This window comes from Lepidothrix coronata, unplaced genomic scaffold, assembly GCF_001604755.1.
Source record: "Lepidothrix coronata isolate B3197 unplaced genomic scaffold, Lepidothrix_coronata-1.0 Scaffold2, whole genome shotgun sequence".
NCBI classification, from domain to species: Eukaryota; Metazoa; Chordata; class Aves; order Passeriformes; family Pipridae; genus Lepidothrix; species Lepidothrix coronata.
Window position 1 is genome coordinate 9189892 of NW_016690182.1, and position 16812 is coordinate 9206703.

At 35.4% G+C, this 16812-nt stretch overlaps 1 protein-coding gene across 2 annotated transcripts in view; it reads right to left on the reverse strand.

Annotated features, from left to right (window-relative positions):
• Positions 1–246: 246 nt before the first annotated feature.
• Positions 247–16812, reverse strand: part of PCDH11X (protocadherin 11 X-linked) — a 460056-nt gene continuing 443490 nt past the window's right edge. For both annotated transcript variants that reach the window (XM_017818430.1, XM_017818418.1), the window contains one exon: positions 247–3859. In XM_017818430.1, coding sequence (XP_017673919.1) covers positions 3468–3859 — 392 coding nt within the window. In that variant the 3' untranslated portion in view covers positions 247–3467. The remainder of the gene's footprint in view (positions 3860–16812) is intronic.

The following is a 16812-nucleotide window of genomic DNA, read 5'->3' on the forward strand; positions in this document are numbered from 1 at the left end:
AACATTCATAAGCCCTCAGGCCCTATTAGCATGGGCTCATTGCCATGATAATTAGCTAAATGACCTGCATCCGGCCAGCTCACAGCCCAGAGAGAGCAGGTGCTCGGTAGTCTCTGTCTGGCTGAGCAGACATGCCTAATTATTCTTTCTTTAGAATTAAGTTACACTTCAGAATACAGCACAGTTTAGGAAAACAAAGAAACAGCATATTTTACTTCAAACAGTTTGACTCAGTTCTTTCTTTTAGAGGTTTGTTTGGTTTTTTTAAAGAATTGAATGCTTTACAATATGGAAATAGAACCTTCCTTTCTGCCATTACTACCCATAACTTTGATGCAATACTTGGAAGTGCAACAAGTATTGAGTTTGGAGAGGGGAAATTATCTAGACTAGACTGTTTGACACATCACTTTGAAGGCAAAGGTTTTCCTTTAATGTTACACTGTATGAAACAAATCTAATCATGTAACTACCATTTTACTGTATATTGTATATAGGATTGTTTTCTCCACAAATTCACACAAGTAAGATAAAATAAGTTAAATGACTAAAAAAAAAAATTACACAAAAATATACAGTCTATGTACTATATAAATTATTTATATATATGGCAAGATGTGTAACAAGTCTCTAGTAACATTATTCCTCTGGATACTGACATGCTACTCAGAAAAATGTTGTCTCAAATGTGTAGTTTTATATATTAGATATGTAATATATAAAAATGAGGGAACATTTTATCTTCTGAAACAATGTGTATTTACAATTAATTGTTCTGTACCTTGTTGACTGAATTTTAGAATATCAGAACACATTTTCATGGATATAGCATTTAATGCTTCATACAATCTGATTAATCTTTACAATACCTTTTGTTTAAGCAATATTTTTTTGTCTTTTGGTTTGGGTATTTTGGTGGGGTTTTGTTTGTTTGTTTTCAAGAGAAGGGGCTTGGTTAATTGCTTCTGTATCTTAGGGAAAAAACAAAAATAACCCCTAAACACACTTAAATTAAGTGAAGTTTGTTGTTTGGTTTTTTTCCCTACCAATTTAAAAAACACTAATTGTGGTTCCTTCACCATTTCCTATGAAAATCCTAAAATTGTAGAAATTAATTCTTTGCCAGGAAATTTCAGTTACATTTTTCATCCAAAAAGGAACTGTTGCAGGCAAAAAAAAAGGAGAGTTTTCCAGTGGAGCTGCCAATTCTGTATGGCAGCCTTCTGTAATAAAAACTGAAGACCTCTGTGTACAGTAGGAAGCATTAGCTGTCAGAATTATTCTAAATTTGCACAATTAGTATGTTTGGTAAATCTGTGTAAACTAAAGATAAGCTTTTTTTTTTTGCATGTCTCTGAAAAGAACTGCCGAATTTTCTCATTCTGATGTGTCCAAAGCAAACAACAAAGGGCTTTGTATATATTAGGTATGAATTAATTTGTCAAATTTTTAATTGTCCTGGAACTGGAAATGAGATGTGTCAGCTATTGTGTGTCAGTACCCAAAGGATTGTTATTTTTTTCCAGGACTTACATGCAACTGGAAGCCAGTGTGCCACATCTTTTCTAAACATTATTGAAAACTACATTAAAAAAAAGGAAAGCAAAAGACGTACATCATTAGATAATCTGATGTCCATTAATTAAACCCTATCAATAGGTTAAAAGTGAAGCTTTTTTTAATTATTATTATTTTGCACATAAATTCTAAATGTGATTTGAATAGATTTACAGTGGGGACAGCAATATATAAAGCTACTTATACCTGCTGGGCACAAAAGAGAAGCTCTTTTAGCATTTATTGGAAACCCTCAACAACTTGAACTTCTGTAAATTTTACAAGCAGCTAATATTACAGCATTTTTACACACAGTTTTGTTTATAAATTACAGATTTAAGTTACATTATGAAGCCTACATAGAATTCTATCCATAGGAAATATTCACACACTGTCTTTTTTTCCCCTCCATACAACTTCGATTGTCTCACTTAATGTAGCAATAAAATTAAGAAATTATGCATTTTCTTAAAGGAAAAATTCCTTGGTATGTACATACTGTAAATTATGAAATGACTAAACAGCAAAGAAATATTAGAAGGAAATGCTAGAGGAAAAATATATTTTTTCATCTAAGAAAGGAATCTCTTTTTCATCCACTGTGGAATTTACCAATAGAATATATTTTCCAGTACGGAGAACACCGAAAAAAATCACTCATCTATAAAGAGAATCACCTTGAGACTTTATCAAATAATATGATTGGGGTGTGTTTATATTTATCCAGCTTTCATTACCTAGATTCTTCTTTCTTTGCTGAGCACTATCAGTCATTCTCTAATAACTAATCCACAATGACAAGTACTTCTTAATCTAATAGGTTTGTGGTGAAGTAACTAATATTATAGTTAAACTTTTACTGAATACTTACAATAGGTGAATATAGCTGTAAAAAAAAAAAGCCGTACATATCACTATAACACTTTTTTAAACACTGGTATCTTGCAGTCACGACAGCACATCAGCAAAAAAAACTACCCCACTTTCCTACTGTTTTCAGCAGTGCCCATGTAATTTTCAACTAACAGGAACAGTAGCCAAAGCAAGCTCTGCAAGATGAAAAAAAAACATTTAAAGAAAAAAAAGAGAAATAAACTTATGGCTTGAAAACATAGTATGTATAATATTGTTCCTTGAATTATTGTAGAAATATTTGGAAATTCAAAGTTACTTATAATTTTTTTCCAGTTTTGTTCTGGCATGTCCTATCACTGTCATGTTGCTTATTTCACACAGAAAAGCCAGTTAAGAACTTTCTGTTTCATCTATAACATTCTTTCAAAGAATAAATACATGTATATTGAGCCAATAAAAATTAAAATAAAAATCAGTTGTCTTTTCTTTAAGTACATTTTCCTTCTTAATTACATAAAGGATAAATGGTAAGATATACAATCCTTCTTAAGAATTAGATTTTAGGATTTATTAATTCTATTATGTCAAGTAATCAAATGAGAAATTACTCACTTGATCACTAATGCTAAGCAAACGGAAGATGAAATCTATGAATATGCTATAAATCATAACAACAAAGAAAAATTTGAGTAAGCTATTTTTAGACTGTAATATTCCCCAAACTGTACTAAAAAATTGCTTTCAAAGGGAGGAAGAACTGCTGGCAGATATTTGTACTATATGGTCCGTGTAGGAAAATGAACAGGATTTTGTTTCTCTTTCACTTGTTTCTGGGTTGTGGGTTCTCTTCCCCATTTTGTGGATATTACCAAGAACTATGGAAAACACCTTTTAACTAAGTCCTAAGGATTTAGATTATCAGTTTCAAATTTAGGATCCTATATACACAAATATTCACAAGCCTAACAAGTGTGTAGGCTCCCGAAGAAGAGCGTTAGGCTGTGACTATACACAGTCACTTAAAGCCTGAAATTAGGGATTTGTCAGATATGCCTTTATAGCTGGTGCTCGTGTACGAACGCGGTGCCGCTCCCAGAGCCCGGAGCCTGGTGGGACGCGGCGAAGTTTGCCAGAGGAATGACTTTGACGGGATCTTCGCTGGCGCAATGTCTTTCGCAGGTGTTGTAGAACTGGGGCCTGGGCCCCCCCTGGCCTTTGTCACTGTCATCCTTTGGAAGGGGCCTGCCCAGAGTGTGCCGTCCCTCAGGCCTGGCTCCCCGGCCCCAGCCTTGCTGGAAGCCAAACGTTGGCAAAGGGGGGTTGGGCTGCTGGTACTGCGTCAAAGCCGGAGGCATCCAGCAGTTGTCGGAATGGCCGAGGATCAGACACTCCTGTGTGCAGTTTTCAGAGGCTTCAGCCAGAGCTTTCTGGAGATTCACTTCTATAGCTGGGAGGAGGGAAAAAGACAAGGCATTATCAGGGATACAAAGACGGATGCACAAAGGGAATCAAGGTCAACAAAGCAATCCCTGTTCTACAATAATGGCCACGGTTTGGGAAGGAATTACCTCCAGGTGCACACCTGAAGCAAAGGTTTAGGTGTTTGCAAGTTTTTTAGACCACAGAGTTCTCATTGGACATCACCAGAAAACACCTACTGTTTGATAAGCAGCTGATACCATTATTACAGCTGTGCAACTAAAGCCCTTATACAGCCTATTTCGCAGAATCATAGAGGCTGGCAAAGACCTCTAAGATCATCAAGTTCAACTGTTACCCCAGCCCTGCCAGGGACACCAATAAACCCTTTCCCCAAGTGCCACATTCACGTGCCTTCTGAACTCTTCCAGGGACAGTGATTCCATCACTTCCCTAAGCAGCCCATTCCAACGCTTGATGACCATTTCAGAGAAGAAATTTTTCCTAATATCCAACCTAAGTCTCCCCTGGCACAACTCGAGGCCGTTTCCTCTTGTCCTGTCACTTAGTCACAATGATCCTTTCATTTTTTGAAATTTTAATTTCCATAATAAAGTTAAAAGCTTTCTGATAAGCTAATGCTTCTAGATATTTGCATAGAGCTACTTTGAGATAGTATAATTTTTAAAATTACAATTTTTTAAATATGTTTTCTTAAAACTAGTTTTTTTTAATTGTTTGGCTTTGCTTAAGACAAAACAAAGCTAATATGGACACTAGCTGAAGATGTTACTTTGGCTTCAAAGATGCATTCAAGAGCTTTAAGAATGAAAGAGCGTAACAACTATTTTAAAGAGAATTGATTTCTCCATGTATTCAATGCTGAAAACCTTAAAAAATCAAAGGGTAATAGCAAAAGAAGATGTAACCTCTGTAGTTTACTAGTAATCGAACCAGATTTCTTCAGTAAATGCAAGGTTTGTGCCCTTGAAAAAGGATTATAGAAATTATAATTTGTTCAAAGGCAAAGTAAACAAAAATCTGAAAGGTGTTAATTTGCTACACATAAACACTCCTGATCAGTTCCATCTAAACTGTGGCTTTATCATATTGTGTAAATGAAAACTAATAGAATTAAGTTTCTGCACATGATTCCTTGAAATAATTTTCATATGACACGTGTTAATCTTATATTCTCTTAGTGTGTACTTGGTTAAATACATCAGAAGCACAGAAGAATATCTGATTAGATATCACACTGTGCCATCTTCACAAAACTTTCCAATGAAAAATGTATACATGTTTTTAATATCTGTCTTAATGAAGATAACATTTAAAATTGGATTCTGGCTCATAGGCACTGGAGAAGGTATGCCACTAAAATTACTTAGAGCAAGAAGAGTGCTGAGTAGAAGCCTCCCACCCTCTGAGCTTTATGTTTAAACAGATGCTGCATTTCTGTTTTAATAAATCCTTTGCATGTGGAAATCTGTGTAAAGCTACAGAGCACAAACACTACTTTCCATGTTACATTTCAATGCAAATGAATTTTTTCCTCAAGGCATTGAAATATGTAATGTTGCTGTCCAAAACACAGGATGCATCTTTTTGAAATCTACTATGTTTAAGTAGACAACTGGTTACTTGTTTTATCATGAATGCTCTATTCTTGATTATTTCTCCTTGAGTATGTGTCAGTCAGAGAAGTGATTGTTTATAAATGTTATTTTGGCATATTACTGGCATTTCAACATGTCTTCAGTCATTTTGCCTGAGTACTTTTCAGTGTAATCCTGACAAAGCTTTGGCACCTTGATGCTGAAATACTAATCCAGTTATGATGGGCAGTAGGAGACATAAATATGGAAATAATTCAGTGGAGGCAACAGTTCCTGCAGGAAAAAAAAAAAGTTGCTACTGGTGGATTAGTCTAATCTTTCTATGTCCTACTATCTGCTATTAGAGACATAAATCTTACTATATACAAGTCTTTTAAGCTCCTTAATTATCCAGGTTTGCTTCTATTCTGATCAAGACAATTCACTGAAATCAGGTACAACCTTGATGGAGTGTTGAGGTACCCCCAGTTTATAATGAAATTTATTTTTTTGCATTTATTAAAAAAATACCAAATTTGATACCAAATACCTCAGTGTTTCTTTTTATCTTGAGGCTTTCTAGTGGCTCTTAAAATGCTATTAATTCAATTAAACTGTATAAAACACACAATTATTTATTTGGAAATAATACTTAGGCATTTCTAGTTCTACACAGCAACTATTACAACCCTTATATTTTACCATCTCCCTCAAACTTCAGTAAGAGAGTAAACAAAGCTAAAACATCAAAAGAAACATTTGACAATAAAAATGTAACAATTACACTTTAGACAAGGTAACTTTAGAACTAAAAGGTCACTTCTAAAACATTCTCTACACCATTTCAACAGATCATAGGATGGTAATTTTGGGCCATGTGTTGCCAGATTACCTGTAAACTTGGAACACTCCATGCTAAGAGTAAGAGTATTGTCAGAATTACAGTCCTGCTTATTCTGTTAATGAAGAGATATTTTACTCTGGGTTTTAGTTTAATTAATAAAAACCACCAAAAACCACTAAACCCACCACCACCACAAAAAAACCCAAACAAGAACCCAAACTCCAAAAGTTTAGAACAATCCTGGGAACAATCATAAGTTATGAATACAAATTATTTTGGTGTTAAGTTGGGGTTTTGTTATGCAAAAGTCTGCCAGTGCAGGACTGCTTAGCAGATACATCTTTTGTAGCAGTCATAATCTTTCTTTCAGCTTTGGTATTTGGTGCAGGTATTGTTAGTTGTCAGAGCATGCTTTTCATCAGAGCTTATGCTTAATAATATGCAAAATATAAAGTTTTCTTTAAATTTGAAAAGACCCTTTCCTATCGAGCACTTCTGAAGTGATGCAGAACAGGAAATAAAAACTATTTAGCAAATACAAGTACCTTTCTGTATGATTTTTGACTGAATTCTTTTTTCACTAGTAACAACCAAGTTTTGTTTTATAATATACTGCATTCATTATCAAAGTCAAACAAACAAACAACATCCCCCCCAGCAATGATAACCTTAACTTCTAGACTAAATTTAAAAGGTGTACATTTTTAAAAATTATTAATAACACAGTTTTTGTGTTGTTTTTAATCCAAATCACCTGTTTCTAACAGCATTAGTGAAACCCTAAGGCAGTCTTTAGGAGACTGGGTGTGCTGTAGGAAACACAAGGGAAGCAAAACCACCAGTAAATGCATTTAAAGGAAACTTAAAAAAAGTCTCATACATTGATTAGCTGCAGTAAATAATATTAGCAAGGACAACAGATGCAATACAGTTTTCATTTGGTATAAAGTAAAAAAATATAAAATCAGCAATACAAGAAACTATTTTTTAGCACAATGAAGTAAAAATCACTCTTGGAGAATAATTCAACCCAGAACAAAATGTAGAAAATTTTCTGCATGAATATTCAACAAGCATTATCTTTTTTTGCCTGCTCTTCCAGGCCATGAAATACACCTTCCTTCTGTCAGTCTAATTCATTCTCTGTTTTCCTAACATATCATTCTCCTGCTTCTTCAGCATCTGAAATCCTCCTAAATAGTTACTTGGCACTGGCATTGCACTAAACAATGTTTCACTTATTAAAACCACACTTTTAACAATTCCCTATTTAATCAGAGAAGAGAGCTTTTTGTCAGCAATGCATCATACAGATGGTGCAGACTTACAATACAACGCAGCTGATTTTCAAATATTCTGTTACAGACTTTACACACAAAGAAGTCCCTGTACCCAGCACCGAGGTGTCCTCACCACCTTGTGTGCCTTCCCCTCCACCACTTGCTGTAAACAAAGGATTCTCTACCTGGCTCAGCTGAGCATCCCAGAGGACCCTGTGAGGAGGAATTCCAGCCAGGCAGCTGGGGGAGTGGGAGGTTCAGAGCTCAGGTGGTCATTTACCAGAGTCAGTGCAAATTGACCGTGGCATTTTCTAGCTGCTACTCTTTAAGCTTCCTTCTGTTTTGTATCTTTGCAAGTCACTGTAAATGTGGATGACAACAAAATATTCTGAGCCTTTGTCTCTCATTTAAATGTAATAATTTAGGTGATTATTTTGCGTAGTTTGATAAGTAATCAGGGGTAGGAAACATCTGTGGCATCTGCCTCTACCAATCAAGGATAAGAAAGTTTCTGCTGTCTGAATATTTTCAGAAGAAATGATGGGTTTTGCTACTGAAATTCAGTGTCTAGGAAATAGAAGTGTACATATTCCCCAGGTATTATAAACAGTACATTCCACTGAACTCTTAACCATCTACTTAATTTCTTATTTCATTCAGTTATAAACCCTCAGTTTTATTTTTTTTTTCGTACTACGTGGAGACTCTTCAAACATGACATACAAGTACTATGAATTTTTAATTCACATAACAGATCACACTCATGCACATGTGAGTTTAACACTTTGGTTTGAATTCCAGGTTGTTTTAGGAATGAAACTATTTTTTAAATTGTCTGCAGCAGAACTAAGAACATTTCTAAAGAAAGTGTCTGTCAGCTCTTCTGAAATGTTTAGATCAGAGCTGTCAAATATAACTAAAAGCACAATAGTTAAAAGGCTTTCTTCATTGTTCCACAGTCTTATCATTTATAGGTCAAAGCAGTTTTCAAGTAAGAATATTTACTTTCCCTCAAGAAAAAGCTGAATTTCAGCCTCGTCAGAAAACTATCCTTCGGTCAAACCTTTTTTTTTTTTTTTTTTTTCATTGGAGACTTCCTATGGTTATAAAGTCTGTGTGGGATTTTAGAGATAGTAAATAAAAATGTTGGTTATCCTCTTTGTATCTGATTTACAACACAGTTTCTTTTCTACTGCTATGGCCTCCCCTCCATCCTCAAAAGAGAGACAAACTACTAAGACAATATCAACAGGGCTGGTTCTTTTCTCAGTCTACCATAAAAGTCATCACTTGCACCATGACATCTCACAAAAAGACTTGGGCTGGAAGGGACTTCTGAAGATGTCTGGTCTAACCTCCTGCTAAAATCAGGATATCTTGGTTGATACAGAAGAGAATAGTTTTTCCAAAAGTTTAGGCCAAACTTTCAGAATTGTACATGTCCCCTAAAGCCCAAATCTGAATGCACATGTTGAAAGGAGATGTGCAGCTCTAAGAGTTGGGCAATCAAGAACATGAGCTCCTGGAGAAGCCTTAAAACATTTCCACCTTTATCCATACATGTAGTAATGATCAAAAGACGTTTGTAAATGTATTCATTAGCAAAGTACTCAGATTCATTAGAAGTTCAAAAACCACCAGACTGCACTGTACCAATGCAGGTTTAGGGCCTTATAAATTGTGCAAAGAAAATTTCAAAACCAATTAAAAAAAAAAAAAAAGAAAAAGCCTTAAAACACAGAATATAGAGTGCTTGAATTGTAAAGCCATGTAGCTGAAGTCTTAATGAAAAGCCAGTTTTGAGTTTGACACATTTTGGATGCAAACCATCCAGTGTTACATTTAGAGCACTCTTGTTTCATAATAAAGCAAGCAACAATTAGCAAGCAATTAAGCAAATTGCCCACAATTATGCCATTGCTGAGCTATTTTTCATATTTTCACAACACAGCACATATATGAATACATGGCTTGCAGTGCCAACACTATTCTGTCAGCATCCAGAAGTGCCTCTCATTTACGGAGCGTTCCAGATCAAACAGCTCCCACTGCACTCTCAGTGCTCTCTGCTCAGCAGGAACCCACCAGAGTGATGAAGATGACAACCCCAAGCTACTCATCTCAGCCAATAGTTCCTAAGGAGTGGGTCATGTCCCCCCCCACTTTTTGCCCATGTGTATTTACTAAAAGTGGTACTAAATCTAAGCAGGAATTCAAGCATAATATGGGGAAATTATCGCCCAGAATTACCCTGGTGACCAAAAGTGGCCGCTTGGGTAACATCATTTAGAGGTCTCCGCTATATGAGGAGAACAGAAATGACATTAACAATAAAAAAGGGAGGGGAGAACGGCTGTTAGTGTAAACTGGGTTACTTTAATAAGGTCAGGAGGAAGAAGCTTGAATGTAGAAACCTAAATGAGTGCTGCTATAATATACTCTAGCTTTTTGGTTTAATAATAAAATGCCTTTGGGAGAAGTTTCCCATGAATATTTTATTTCCTGTATATGTCTCAATAAATTAAAAACCTAAAAGAGTTACTTAAGTTCTAGCCTCGGAACCTTTTTATTCAAAGAGCAAGTAGGACACACCACTTTTGTTGGTTTTCAGCCGGGTGTACAGAGCTTGCCCTGCTTGTGAGAAATCCTACTCAGAGAAGATTGATCCTCCAGATGTTCTAACTGAGGAATCAACAGCAATGCAGGAAATCACACATTTTCATGTGCTACCTAGGCTTGCCAGATTGTAAAATCATCTCTGCTTCCATTCCAGTGAACACAGTTTATATCCCAAGAGCCATGATTTTAATTTGAATTTAATCCCAAAAACTGCCGTGAGTTAGGCTGATTCTTATAAAATCCAAATAGAATGAGGTGTGAGTATTTTGCACCTGGTTGCAATTAGTCAAGCAAACTCTATCAAAGATGGCCAGGAAAAGTTGGTGAGGGAGGAGACAGGAAATGGAGAAAATATCAGGGCAAAAGAGGCAGCATATTGTAATTCCTGTATCATTAACTACACTTGTGGAGTGAAGTGAAACTTTCCTTCACAAATAACAGCCATACAAATAAAGCACATTAATCTTTCATTAAGTCATCTCTTATTGCTATTCTGACTCAAACTTCAATCTTGTATTAATCATAGCCAAGAAATTGTGTAAAGGCAATGCTCCTGTAAAAAGTTCAACTTCAGTAATTGCTGTTTTCCACAGAAAGACATTTCACACACAAAAACCCCCAAACCAAGCCCCCAAACCCTCTTGTTTTTCAGCTTAATGAACTTGAGTGTGACAATGTTGTAGAGTACATGTCACTGACCCTTAATTCTTTAACAGTCCAATTAAATTCATCTTTTATGTCCAGGTTTTGTTGCTATTTATAGCAAAAAAAATGGTCATTTGGAAAGGACACATCTTTCTTAGCCTATAAAGTGTATATTGAGTTATCAATGAGAATTTTAACCATAACTTGTAAAGTATAATGATCATCTAAAATGAATAGCCTAAAATCTAGTATATTGATTACAATACTGGGTAATACAATGTGCTTTATTTAATATTTAATTAACTGCTTCACATTTGTACCGAACCTTCTTAATTATTAATACATGGTTCATTATTTAACATGGAATATAAATTCAAATTCAAATCAATTAAACAAGGTGAAACTACATAGTGAGAAATGGTTTATCCTCCAGCAATAACCTTCGACCTGGAAACATAGTAAAGAGTGAAATTAGCATTTTTTCCCCCCAAACCTGAAAAGACTATGCATTTTAGATTATATATATTAAGCTCTGCTATTGATGTAAAGTTCCTGTAACAAACTCAACATTCTGCAAAAATATGCTGAGTGAAAAAGGACTTCGGCTCTCACTTTTGAGAGGAAACATTTCCAACAGGAGTTTTCAGAAGGGCATTGGTAACACGGCAAACATTCCTCTTGATCTGTAAAATTTCGCTTTAAGTCTTTCAAGGTCAAACTCTTATTTGCAGTCAGGGAAACAGAAAATCGTTAGGTAGTCAGAAACTGTCCCCTGAAATCAGTACTTCCTCAAGTAATATCTTTCAGCGTTGACTTCCCCAGGCATCAGCCAAGGACCACACACCACACTCCCGACCCCTCAGTGGTATGGGGAGCACTGGAAACCTTTCACCTTTTCTGGACTATGAGCTGTTCATAGAATTATAGAACATTTTGAGTTGGAAGAGATCTTAAAGCTCTTCTGGTTCCAACCCCCTGCCATGGGCAGGGACACCTTCCACTAGACCAAGTTGCTCCAAGCCCCATCCAACCTGGCCTTGAACACTTCCAGGGACGGAGCACCCACAACCTGTGCCAGTGTTTTACCCCCCCCCTCACAGTAAAGAATTTGTCCCTAATATCTGTTCTTATCCATGCTATCTTTTACAGGAAAACAAAAAAATGTAGCCCTGCTGCATGTGTCTGTAAGAGAGACTTAAGTACAATAAGTACAAGCAATAAGTACAACTCTGCTTTCACTGTACGATGTTTCCAAAGCTTTGTTGCTCACACGTGTGTACACATAGATAAAAAACTACTTTTATGCTTTCTTAAATATCCTTAAACATAAAAGATGGGGTGTAGATCATCTATGAAGAACAGCATATCTCATATAAATTTCTAGGGATTGAACATCATATGCTTGGTAAAAGTTGCTATAAAACGTGCTCCTTCAAGGATAAGTGTGGGATGAAAGACCTCCAGTTCTGCTTCAAATGTCTGCATTTGCAGCCTGTATTCACTTCAGTAAGTTTCTTGATGCATCTGCATGCCAAATGGGACACTTTCTTTTTACTGATTTTCCAGTAAAAAATAAACAAAAGTTTGATCTAAAGTAGGATACTAAAAATATCTTTTGAATTAAGTAATTGAACAACTGTGGGCAATTGTTCATGGTTCAGACACTTTAATGAAACATTAATTTTTAGAAGGGAATCATAGAACTCCCAAATACTCAGTAAGCTAGTAAACATATATTTCCTGTGATAACTTAAGACATGCACAATAAAAGATGTTTTGAATTACGTTTTTTATCAGATATACACAAACAGAAATTTAAAGTCAAAGGCCACTATAGCAGCAACCAAAATAAACCTACAACAGTCTAAAAATGTTCTGTAGCTCTTATGTGGCGACTCCAATTGCATTTAAAAAAAATAGAATATAAACAAAAAAACCTGGTTTTATTGTGAATATCCTGTCTTTATCTATTTTTTAATACTTCTAAACATTCTTACAATATTCACTTAAGCGGATATCCATATATACACTATGGTTTTTTGAGCGCTGATAGCTATTAAATTTTATTGGACCATCAACAATATTAATCTCAATTGAATATATAAATAAAGCCTGCTGAAGTCTTTTTTACAAATAAATTTTCCATCAAAAATGTAGTTTCAAAATTCAAATGCTTTGTGACAGTGTTGATTCACATTACATTTGGGTGTAGGATAACTAGTAGTATCCATTTTCTCATTTAATTTTCACCTATTTTTTTTAAAATATGAGGATCTTTAACATTTCAACATTATGAAGAAATTGCATTTTTGAAGGGAAACATTCTCATTTCTCCAAAGCTTTCCCCCAGATTTTACATTTCACAATAAATATCAAGGTCAGGTTATGATTCTGGAAAATAGCACTGCTTAAGTTTCACAGCACCTGCAACATGGCCTAACACCACCCACAGCCATTTCCCTTTTTCAAATTCCCTGCAATTCCCTTACCACTGGTACAGAAGAAAAAGCCTTGTGCTCCACCTGAAAACTTGAAAATCCATCATTCTGAGAAATTAGGATAACTATTGCAGGGTGAGAGGGCGTGGATTTTAATTTCCCTAAAGTGCCCAGCAGCGTGTTGGCTCTGCTGTGCTGGTTGCCATGATCCCTTCATGACAACCTACAACCTTGAGGAAGGACAGACCGGAGGAGTAAAACTTCAGCATCTCATATCTCCACAGGACAAAAGGATTCCCCTCCTGCTCCTCTTGTCCTCCCCAAGAGGACACTCTCCTCCATATGGCTGCAGTTCAGGTAGGTTTTTCTCTTGGAAAACCCTCTCAACCACAGCCTCCTTGATGACTAGACAACATTTTTTATCCAATTTTTCACAGCAGTTTTCTGTCAAGACCACTTTGTCAATCTGCCACAGACTACCCTCAGTGGAACCACGCAGCTACTCATCCCTTTGACAAAGGCCCCAAAAAGTGTGAATACATGGAAAGGGCCATGTTTGATTAACAACCTTGTGATTGCTGTAAAAATGAAATTTGAAAGGTAATAATTACATTTGTAATTACTTAGGTCTAAATCTCTTATGCTTCCTACTCCCTCTATTTCTGGACAGTCGGAGCAACGACTCATTAATAATAATAAAGTCATTTAACCCTGCAGGCACATTACAAGGAGAAAGTTGTCATTTGTCACCAAGCAAATAGAACAATCACTGAAGGATACAGCAAGACCACTATTTCATATTTATTGCAAATGATAAAAGGGACATTTTGCACTCATTCTCACCATGACATCCCAATCTGCTTTTTAATTATCAGCAAACATAAGGGGACAGCATACAACATATGAGGGACTACTAATAATGCATTGTCCTGTGGTGACATTTCCATAATCACTTTAAATCTACCCTATACATATGTACTAGTTAAAGCTTTCAGCTCATGAAATCATACCCCCTAGTAAGGAATGAATTATCCTTTGCAGATTGAGCTCACAAAAGCAGCTCTTTCCCAGAGTTTGAGGGTCTGATAGCTGACATATGTATTGTTATTACTTTAAGTGATAAGATTTGGCACTCTGTTGCACTTATAGTTGAACACAGTATGACTTAAAAATAAGTGTAATTGTATTTTTAGGCCAGGAACTTTACAGCTGTAAATCTCACTGGTGATAATTTAGGCAGGGACTTCTGTAAGACACTTAAATTTCCAGTGTTTTTCAGTGTTGTTCTGCACTTTGCTACCTCAAGAACTCTGCAAGAATGTTAGATGAAACAAATACCCTCATTCATAGGGAACACAAGTAATTTACTGAGAATTTCCTGGATTTTTAAGAAGAATTACTGATAAAACTGCCTGTCCATGAAATAAACTTCTGAGGAAAAGACTCTTTTTTCCCTAAATGATTCTATTCAGACATATGAAACCTTGAGGAAAATTTATGCAGAGAAATTTCTATTATGAAGGCAAATGAAAGGAAATTTCATGTAAATAAAAGTCATCATAACCTGAGATTCAGCTCTATCAAGCTAGAATTTCAAATTCTTCCTTGCTTTGCTTTTTTATCAGCACTTATCTAACCATTGGGCGTGTAGAGAGACCAGAGAACAAATTTAACATTATGAAGTTATAAACTGTTATTGTGTGGGCTAGAAAGGAGGTAAGCAAACCTCCTAAATCTGTTTATATTTCCCCCAGGTACTATAACAGCCTATATAAAGACATGCTTTAAAAAACTTAAATAAGAAGTGTTAAGAAATAGGACACATCAGGAAAGAGTAAAATACACAGAGTAAAATTCATGTTTTCACTCTTGACATAGTGACAACACAGAAAAACTTATATGTGGAGTGAAATGTTTTGTCAAATTGAAAAATGGAAATAATATGAACACTACAATTTTCACATCAATTTGAGGTAAAATGTTTTGAATTACAGTCATTTTAATCTTGTTTTATAAAGAAAACTACTTCAAATGGGTGATAATTTAAAACAGCATAATCCAAACTTCATTGTGCTCCAGTCAGGCATCGGATTGTGGCTCCGAGTGATTTGGAGCAATCTTTGCACATTAGCTCAGAGCCTCACTCAGACATTTGAGAGAAGAAAAAGGGGTGCCTGACTAGAGTTTCCATCATTTCCCCGTGAGTTCAAACCTGCTTACTGCAATGGCTACAACTTCTAATTGGCCTTCATAGGCACTGTTTGCACCTTCAGGAATTTTGGCAGCACTCTGACGAGGCAATACTTTGAGTTGTCAGCTCTTTAAACATGCCTTTGTTACCAGTTTCTCCACTGAAGCTGTGCTGTTTTGTTGGAAGTTTCTCATCTCACTCCCATGAGCCTTCTCCAACTATTAAGAAGTTTTTAGCACCAAGGAGTTTTTCTGACAGGATAGTAATATATATATATATATATGTATGTATGTTCTCCTAAGTAATTTTGAATTAAAACATAAAGCCACAATAATTTTAGCTAGGAGCACTAGTAAACTTATAGTTTTCTTCTCTAAACCAGGTGATTCTATCAGCACTTGGACAACTGACACATGATGGGAATAATTTAGGCCAGATCAACATTTGACACAATTCTTTACAGGACATTTTCTTATAGGATGCATAATTAAAAAACAAAACAAAACAAAACACTGTTAGGGAACAGTGATAGCTGGGATTATTCTGCAAGATCCCAAGAGAATTGGAATAAGCAACTGCTGACATTATCTTTTCAGCCATTTCAACAGTTGTCAGAAAAGGTTCTGTGGCTGCAACCAGAAAGAATATGATGATGTTTGAAAACATGATAGTGTTTATTATTATTATTATTATTATTATTATTATTAATTATTATTATTATTGTATTTAAAAAATTATTTTGAGCACAACAAGTATAAAACTGTGGGGGTCTTAAGTTAAACTTCATGAGGTATTCAGTTGTTCATGAAATTAAATTTCATTACTTCAAAGATAGAAATGTTTTAAAATGGCAATAAAAACATTAGTTGATCTTTGAAGTATGCTTTTATTAGCTTAATTATATAAATATCTTCTATCTATAACCACACACTCTCTACGTGTGTCTATATGAAGGATACTGAAGAGAGAGATATATATTTGTTGAACTTCAAATTTCAGAGAGTAGGTGTCAAGTTTTGACTCACCCTACTTAATATTTGTATTTTTATACATTTCACAGACCATAGCTGTCTTCACAAAAAAGTAACGTTGGCTCCTCTTTGATAAGCTTTGGCATGAATATACCTAGGCTAATAAAAACCTAACATATATTATTTAATGGGGTTAAAAACTAGTACTCAGATTTGTCAAGCAACTTATCACCTCCTTTATTATATAAGCCTCAATCAACCATTTTTCTGTTGCATATGACGGAGGATCCCTTAGAAACAGATTTAAGAAACAGTTCTTACAAAGTCACTGAATTTTAGCATCCAGTTCTTTTCAAAGTCTAAGTTTCAAACTAGTTGCCTGACCATAGCAGGCA